The following is a 9,447-nucleotide window of genomic DNA, read 5'->3' on the forward strand; positions in this document are numbered from 1 at the left end:
AGGATAAGTGCCCATAAAAAAAACCCACAATTTCTGAGCTCTAAGGACATAAAGGTCTTGTAATGGTGATAACGGATAATCCCAAACACTTTGTACGACCTCTCATCATCTAAGTTCAGAAAGACGAGTCCGAAGATATTTTTGAGCTCCAAGTATTAATATGCCTTTCAAGGACCACAAGGGCCATTACTCATAGTTGGGATGTGACATGTCTCAATCAAACCAAGGTTCGACCTATAAAGAGAAAGTAAGTGGAACTCGATGGAAAATGGAGCTGCCATTGGCGAATCGACTACTTTATGCTTCAATTCAGTGACTATTTGCTGTAAAAAGAACAAGTTCGTAGTTTTCATACAACAACTTATTAGCTTTGGTCACTATCAAGACTTTGTATAGACTAGAAATGTTAGGAAACATGTGGTTTGGTACCAAGTGTTGATGCCTTTCTTTCATGACTTAGGCTCATAGCCGTATAGCCTTTTAGTCAAATGGCATTTCAATCATACCCACTCTCTTCATTCACGCCCACTTTCCCCTTGAGCGATCTTTCAAAAATCTTTCTCGGGTCGAGTTTTCGTAGATTTCTTTTTAAATTGAGAGAAAAAAAATCTCGATTTCTTACCGTACTTAATTCGTTAAGAAGAATGATAAAACTAATAATTTATTATGATTCAAAATTTTATCTAGATGAACAAATATACGATCATGAATCAACACGAAGATTTCTAGCGAGAGGAAAAGAACATGTTATGTGTAAGTTAAGAAGGTCGATATACAAAGTTAAGCAAAATTACTGACAATGTTATGAGGTAAAGAATTGGTTTCGGGATACATTGAATGGATTATGCCAATATAATGATGTTTGACAATGATGAACCTAGGATATGGACATGACATCAATAAAACCTTTAGCCAAGGTTCCTCCTTAAATTTTCTCTCTCCTATTCTTTGTGTTCATCTTGATCAAGTGTGTGTGTTGCTGTGCGATTCTAACAACTGGTATTAGAGTGAGGCGAGATTCACCACGATCTGTGAAGATGGAAAGTTCAAAGATTGAAATTGAGAAGTTTAATGAATCCGATTTCAGTTTCTGGAAGATGTAGATTGAAGATTATTTGTACTAGAAAGATCTTCACGAACCCCTGTTCGGGGTGAAGCCGGATACAATGACCACGGAGCAGTAGAAGCTTAAAGATCATTAGGCCTTAGGGTTGATCCGGTTGACGTTGTCAAGAAACGTGATGTTCAACATCACCAAGAAGAAGACAATGTCAGATCTGTTGAAGGCATTGTCGAATATGTACGAAAAATCGTCGGCTATGAACAAAGTATATTTGATGCGGAGGCTGATCAATCTACAAATGTTTGAAGGTGGATATGTTGCTGGTCATATAAATGAACTTAATATGATTGTAAGTCAACTGAGTTTGGTGGACATTAATTTCGAAGATGAAATTAAAGCATTGATTTTGGTGTCCGTGTCGTGGGATGCTGTTGTTGCCGCGATCAATAGTTCCCGAGGATCTGAGACACTGAAGTTCGATGAAATTCGAGATGTAGTTCTCAACAAAAGTATTCGCAAACGAGAAACTGGAGATTCATCTGGTAGTGCTCTCAGTGTTGACCAAAGGAGAAGAAGTAAATCGAATGACCCAAACAAAGATCGATCAAAATCAAAGAACTGTAAAAATTTTCTAAATAGACCAAACGTAATGTGTTGGAGTTGTGGAGAAAAATGTCATTTTCGGAAAGATTGTACAAGACCAAAGAGGAAACAGAATCACAAATAAAAGAGCTATTCCGAAATTTCAAGTCTAAAAATTTCGAGAAGACGTATCTTGCCGACACCAAAGCCTTGGAGATTGAAGGAAAGGGGATGTTTGCATAAAAATTCACGCAGGAAATCAGTGGACATTAAAGGATGTCAGATATATTCCCCATCTCAAGAAGAACCTGATATCTATTGATCATTTAGATAGCACAGGTTATGCAACAAAGTTTGGGAAGAGTTCGTGGAAGGTTGTGAAAGATGCTATGGTGGTAGCACGTGACACAAAATCTAGAACCTTATACACCACTGCTGAGTGTATGAACATGATTGTTATTGCTGAGAGTGCTTCAAATTCAATTCTATGGCATAATAGACTTGGACATATGAGCGTCAAAGAAATAAAGATGTTGGTTGCGAAATAATTTTAGAAGGTATGAAATCGGTTGATATGAGTCATTGTGAGAACTACGTTATGAGCAAACAGAAACAAGTTAGCTTCACAAAGACTGCTAAAGAACTGAAGAAAGTGCGGTTGGAAATAGTCCATTCAGACATTTAGAGACCATCTCCAGTTCCATCCCTTGGCGCATCAAAGTTCTATATCACTTTCATTGATGATTTTAGTCACCTTCAGACATGTTTATTTCCTGAAACACAAGTCAAACATGTTTGTCACCTTCAAGAAGTGGAAAGCTAAAGTTGAAAATCAGATCGGTTTGAAGATCAAATGCTTGAGGTCTGACAATGGAGGAGGGTAAGACAAGTAAGAATTCAAGGCATTTTGTGCAGCTGAGGGAATTCAATTAATGAGGACCGCTCCAAGTAAAGCAAGACAAAATGATGTTGCTGAAAGGATGAACAGAACAATGAATGAGCGGGCAAAGAGTATGAAGATTCATTCTTAATTACCAAAGAAAATATGTGTCAATGCTGTAAATTCAACAGTCTACTTGATCAATAGAGGATTGTCAGTACCCTTGGAGTTCAAGTTGCTAGAAGAAGTCTGGATAGAAAAGAACTCAAGTACTCTCACTTGAGAACTTTTGGTTGTACTGCGTATGTTCATGTTGATCTAGAGAAGAGTGACAAACTTGACCCTGAGCCTATGAAGTGCTATTTCATAGACTATGGTTCTGACATGTTCGAGTACAAGTTTTGGTATGAAAAGAACCGAAAAATTCTACAACACAGTGACATGACTTTCGATCAAAATGTTCTGGTGCAAAGATATTACAAAGCTGATGACAAGAAACTAGACATCCATGACCAGATCCACCAATAACTCTAGTTAAAACAAAAACATGATAAGTTCATTTATTATTGATTTCTTAATTTAAAGAAAACCCCCATTAATTTATTATTTAAAAAATGGTGCAAAAAAGGTAAGAAATAGAGAAAATCCGAACACTAGGGATGATGGAACGATGACGTCATCAATTTCAACGGTCAATAAAGTCAACCAATTTATAAGACAAAGCCACGTGGATCCCACTGGAACTATCTTTACCGCACAGAACACACTCCTAACACGAGCCTCATATCCATCTGGCAACCACCCTGTCAGAACATAACGGTGACGTTTCTTTATTAATTACGGTCGAACCGTAATCCCATTGGATTTGCGGACGGCGTCAAAGCGCTGTTTGGGTGACGTCAGAAAAAGCTGAAACAACGTGTGTCCGAGGTGGAGGGGTCGAACGGAAGCGCGTGTGTACTAACGAGAGAGCGCGTGGGGAACGCGACTTTGGATGTGTTATTCACGCCATTAATGGATGGTTATTATTATTATTATTTTTTTTTTATTACAATAATTTTAAACTTTTACTATTATTGAATTCAATGTTTCCATTTTATTATTTAAGATTTTGGATTAGCTCGTGATCGTGTTCGTGGATTCGGTTTGACGGGTTATGACATATTTTAAACTCAATTCAATTGTTCGGGATGTAAATTTTTTTTAACTCTAACAACCTTCGTTAAATAACGAACCCAACTCATTTATTAATTCTTTTTAATAAAAAAATAAAATGTTACGGATCAAATATCTATTTATTTATTTATAAATATTTAATTAAAATTTAAATTTTAATTTAAATATATATTTTTAAAAATTACTCTCCAAATTATTTCAAAATTAATTATAAGAAGGGTAGGAGAATATATATTAAATACTAATTTTGATCAGTAAATTTTAAGACAAACACGTCAATGTTTAATTCTAAGGTTTTGAAGTGTTTCTATATATGGTAGATATCGAGACGTGACGAAGACTTTGATCGAATGTTTGGAATATGATGGGTTGATTACAAAATGGGAGCTGGGTTGCACCAAAGATATGTTCCTACTTTTGGAGGTTCTTCATCCTCGAGGCCATTTGAACTTGATAAAACATTCTTGTTTTTGGCATCAATTTTATTGATATTTTTTATTTCCAAATCTCGAAAAGTGCCTCAACTTTTCAATATTCCAACCACGTCACTTCCGTCCGTGATTTAATTATAATTAATTTAGACCGAGAAAGGAAAAACGCTAAAGAGTACCCATATAATATGGTACCTAATAAGAATAGTAATATGGTGTCGAACCACACGCTACTATTCTATGGAAAGTTGCTGAATTTCTATGTAACAATCCAAACTCATCGCTAGGCAAATATTGTCTGTTTACCTTTGATAGAGAGAGGTTCTCACACCATTATTAAGTATGCAGTGTCATTAGTGCATCGCCGACTATAATATCATTTGTAACAGTACAAGCTTAATACTAATAGATATTTTGTTCACCTTGGTCCAACAGCCCAAGCACTGTGCTAGCGAGGACACTGAAACTCCAAGATGGGGTGAATTGTGAGATCCCACGTCGATTGGAGAGGAGAATGAAACATTCTTTAGAAGGGTGTGGAAACCTCTCCATAGTAGACGCGTTTTTTAAAACTATGAAACTAATAGCGATACATAGCTAACCAAAGTGAAAAAAAATCTACTAGCGATGGGCTTGGGTAGTTATAAATGATATCAGAGCCAAACACTAAGTAGTGTGCCAGTGAGGTGTTGGGCTCCTAAGCGGGTGGATTGTGAGATCCCACGTCAGATGGAAAGGGGAACAAAACATTCTTTATAAAGGTGGGGAAAGCTCTCACGAAACTGGATTTTAAAATCGTGAGGTCGAAGATGATAATTAATATATATATAAAAAAAAAAAAAAAAAAAAAAAAGTTTAGGGGTGGGGAAAAATCCAAAATTCCCTTATAAATATTCTAACACCTCATCGCACACATTTCACTTCCCCACTCTCTGCTCCTTAAAACTCCCCTGCTTCAGTTTTCCAACACCCAAAACAGAGTCTCCTCTGTTTTCCCTCTTTAACGATCTTTCAATGTCCTCCAAAACCCCGCTCCACCCAGATTCCACCCCCGCCGACAAGTCCAATGACGGCGGTTCTCCGCCGTCAGAGGATCGGTGCTCGGTGGAGGAGGTGGCTCTGGTGGTGCCGGAGACTGACGACCCATCTCTTCCAGTGATGACTTTCCGTTCATGGGTTTTGGGGCTGACTTCTTGTTGCATTCTTATTTTCCTCAACACTTTCTTCACTTACCGCTCTCAACCGCTCGCCATCTCTACCATTCTTATGCAGATCTCTGTTCTCCCAATTGGCCGCTTCATGGCCTCCACTCTTCCAAACAGAGACTTCCATTTTCTTCACTGGAAGTTCAGTCTCAACCCTGGCCCTTTCAACATGAAGGAGCATGTTATTATCACCATTTTTGCTAACTGTGGCATCTCCTATGGCGGCGGCGACGCCTATTCCATCGGCGCCATTACTGTCATGAAGGCTTATTATAAACAAAGCTTGAGTTTCCTCTTGGCCCTTCTCATCGTCTTAACTACCCAAGTTTTAGGATATGGATGGGCTGGTATGCTCCGAAGGTACTTGGTCGATCCCGTTGAAATGTGGTGGCCTGCAAATTTGGCTCAGGTTTCTCTGTTTAGGTACGATTTCTTCATCTTTGTACAGATTTGAAGCTCGATCAAGTCTCTGTTAAATTGGTCGGTGGATAATGATATTATGCGCTAACTCTGGTTTGCTCTGTTTTTTGTACTTCCCCTGTTTTAGAGCTCTTCATGAGAGCGAGGACAAATCAAAAGGGATGACAAGGATGAAATTCTTCTTAATCGCCATGGGAGGAAGCTTTGTGTACTACGTTTTTCCAGGTTACTTGTTCCAAATTTTATCATTCTTCTCGTGGGTTTGTTGGGTTTGGCCTCACAGCATCACGGCTCAGCAAATTGGGTCGAGCCAAAGTGGGCTTGGACTTGGAGCTTTCACCTTCGATTGGGCCGGCATTTCAGCGTATCATGGAAGCCCGCTCGTGTCGCCATGGTTCTCGATTCTGAATGTGGGTGTAGGGTTTGTTATGTTCATTTATATCATCGTCCCTGTTTGTTACTGGAAGTTCAACACCTTCGATGCTCGGAAATTTCCCATCTTCTCAAATCAGCTCTTCACAAGAAACGGCCAGAAATACGACACGACCAAGATTTTGACGGCGGATTTTGATCTCAATGTTGCTGCTTATAATAGCTATGGGAAGCTCTATCTTAGCCCTCTTTTTGCTCTCTCCATTGGATCTGGTTTCGCCAGGTTCACTGCCACTCTCACCCATGTTGCTCTGTTCAATGGCCGGTATGCTCTGTTTTTTGTCTCTTTTCTCACTTTCCTTCTACTGCCAACATTATATTTGAATTTGGTTGAGTTCTTGAAGTGATGATTGTGTTGAAGATGGTTGGGAGACCGTCAACGTTGGCTAATTTAAGAAATGATCATAAGACTATAGGTGAGCTTAGGTTCAAGGTGGACAATATCATCATGCCTTTAACCTAGCTATGTTAATAGAATCTTCAAATGTCGAACAAAGAAGTTGTGAGATTTGAATATGTAGTCAAGAGTGACTCAAGTGTCGAATAAAGGGTGTGTCTCATATGGGCTAATTTAGAGGTTTTTCTTTATAAAATGAGGTCTCCCCATGGTAAAGTTACGAGAGTTTATGCTTAACGTGATAATATCATATCATTTTGGAGATTAGATTCGTGATTCTTACCCATTGTTACTTTAATTTGTAGGGAGATATGGAAGCAAAGCAGGGCAGCAATCAAGAGTGCAAAATTAGACATCCATGCAAAGCTGATGCAAAGATACAAACAGGTGCCAGAATGGTGGTTCTTGATCTTACTGTTCGGAAGCATTGCACTGTCTCTTTTGATGTCGTTCGTGTGGAAAGAGGACGTGCAACTACCGTGGTGGGGGATGCTATTTGCCTTTGCCATGGCTTGGATTGTCACCCTCCCAATTGGGGTCATTCAAGCAACAACTAACCAGGTAACTTTCGTTAGGGATAGTGACTCTCACAATAGTATGATATTGTTTACTTGAGCATAAACTGTCATTACTTTGGTTTGAACTGTCCAAAAGGCTTCATACCAATGGAGACACGTATAAACTCATGATCGTTTCTTAAATTAGCCAACGTAGGACTCCCTCCCAACAATCCTCCCCTCCAACAAAGTACACTATAGAGCCTTTCTTGAGGCTTATGAAGCCCTCAAACAACCTTCTTTTAATCGAGGCTCGACTCCTTTCTCTAGAGCCCTCGAATCCCTCCCAACAGTCCTCAACAATCCTTCCCTCAAACAAAGTACACTATAGAGCCTTCTCTGAGGCTTATGGAACTCTCGAATAGCCTTCTCTTAATCGAGGCTTGACTCCTTCCTCTAGAACCCTTGAACAAAATACACCCTTTGTTCGAGCCTTTCCTAATGCCTCCATAGAGCCCTCGAATAGCCTCCTCTTAATCGAGGCTCAACTCATTTCTCTGAAACCCTCGAACAAAGTACACCCTTTGTTCGACACATGAGTCACTTTTAACTACACCTTCGAGGCTAGCAATTTCTTTGTTCGACACTTGAGTATTTTATCAACATGGAGAAATTAAGGGCATGACTTTAATACCGTGTCAGGAATCACAGATCTCCACAATAGTACGATATTGTCCACTTCGAGCATAAGCTCTCCTGATTTTGTTTTGGGTTTTCTTGAACATATTCCAAAACAAAAGACTTACAAATCCATATGAAATCTTATGCAGCAACCCGGATATGATATCATAGCACAGTTCATCATTGGTTACATTCTTCCTGGCAAGCCAATTGCAAATCTACTCTTCAAGATCTATGGAAGGATCAGTACAGTTCATGCTCTATCTTTCTTATCTGATCTTAAACTTGGGCATTATATGAAAATCCCACCACGATGCATGTACACAGCCCAGTTAGTCGGGACTCTAGTCGCCGGGACGGTCAACCTAGGCGTTGCATGGTGGATGCTGGACAGTATAGAGAACATCTGCGACGTGGATGCACTCCACCCTGATAGCCCATGGACATGTCCAAAATACAGAGTAACATTTGATGCTTCAGTGATATGGGGACTAATCGGACCAAAGCGATTGTTTGGACCTGGTGGGTTGTACCGCAACCTGGTGTGGCTATTCCTCGTTGGAGCTGTTCTTCCGGTGCCCATTTGGGCATTGAGCAAAGCGTTCCCAGAAAAGAAATGGATTCCACTGATAAACATACCGGTTATATCGTATGGCTTTGCAGGGATGCCACCGGCAACTCCTACGAACATAGCGAGCTGGCTCATAACTGGAACGGTTTTCAATTACTTTGTGTTCCAATACAAGAGGCGGTGGTGGCAGAAGTATAACTACGTGCTGTCGGCTGCGCTTGATGCTGGGACGGCTTTCATGGGCGTGCTTCTTTTCTTTGCAGTGCAGAATGAGGGGCATCACTTGAGGTGGTGGGGATCACAACCGGACCATTGCCCTTTGGCAAAGTGTCCCACTGCTCCTGGGATTGCTGTGAAAGGGTGTCCGGTGTTCTAGGAGCCACCAAACTGTTTGATGATGGGAGGAACCACGAAAATGGTAACAAATATTTTTGAGAGCTGAACACTGAGTGAGTTCTTCATATTCTTGTTGTTCTTTGGTTGTTTGTTCAAGTTTACGTGGTACTAGCAGTTTGATTGTGGTATTCTCTATAATCTATAGCCTAATAGAATGTAGCTCCGAGGGACAACCTGCCCATTATAACCCATAGGGAAGACGACACTATTGACAAAGAATTTACTGTAAGTGAAAGAAGGTTCATGAGTAATTGCTTCGCTCCTCTCTGTTTTAGCCTTACTGTGTTCAATAAAAAATAAGAGACCCATAGCAAAGAATCGAGACTTGAACAATGGGACCTCACCATGTCACTGACCCAAGAGGGACTTGCTTTATGGTTGGATCATTTGGATCATAAACAAATTGTTCATTACAAAATTAATGGTATTTACGATTAAATATGTGATAATATTGACCTAGTTGTAATTATAAATAACTCACGAAAAATCAATTTGCAATTCTAAGTTTTGCAATTCTAAGTTTACAGTGAAGTGATTAATAATTGAAAATTTATTAATTAAAGAGTTTAGTTAATTAATATTATGACATTCGAGCTTATAATCGGTAGGTCCCTGAGATCTCTATGTTAGTTCACGACAACATGAGAAGATAAGTTTAGTTGAAGGAAAAGAATTTGAAATGTTCAAATTAATATTTAATATATTTGATATGTTAA

General features: G+C 39.4%; 1 protein-coding gene across 1 annotated transcript; it reads left to right on the forward strand.

The window, feature by feature from the left end:
• The first annotated feature begins 5,048 nt into the window (after window positions 1-5,048).
• LOC111802353 (oligopeptide transporter 3) lies at window positions 5,049-8,920 on the forward strand. Its single transcript, XM_023686683.2, has 4 exons — window positions 5,049-5,760; window positions 5,885-6,454; window positions 6,892-7,147; window positions 7,914-8,920. Exons 1-4 carry the CDS (start codon window positions 5,147-5,149, stop codon window positions 8,709-8,711), a joined length of 2,238 nt encoding a protein of 745 aa, XP_023542451.2. The 5' UTR covers window positions 5,049-5,146; the 3' UTR covers window positions 8,712-8,920.
• Window positions 8,921-9,447: the final 527 nt, after the last annotated feature.

The sequence above is a fragment of the Cucurbita pepo genome, chromosome 9 (assembly GCF_057944985.1).
Source record: "Cucurbita pepo subsp. pepo isolate OVF chromosome 9, ASM5794498v1, whole genome shotgun sequence".
In the NCBI taxonomy this organism is placed as follows: domain Eukaryota; kingdom Viridiplantae; phylum Streptophyta; class Magnoliopsida; order Cucurbitales; family Cucurbitaceae; genus Cucurbita; species Cucurbita pepo.

Excerpts from the sequence above, each read along its gene's own strand:
- LOC111802353 (XM_023686683.2), top strand. The coding sequence starts at position 5,147 with ATGTCCTCCAAAACCCCGCTCCACCCAGATTCCACCCCCGCCGACAAG. Across the intron at positions 6,455-6,891 it reads GTTGCTCTGTTCAATGGCCG|GGAGATATGGAAGCAAAGCA; the intron begins GTATGCTCTGTT and ends TTTAATTTGTAG. Across the intron at positions 7,148-7,913 it reads TTCAAGCAACAACTAACCAG|CAACCCGGATATGATATCAT; the intron begins GTAACTTTCGTT and ends AATCTTATGCAG.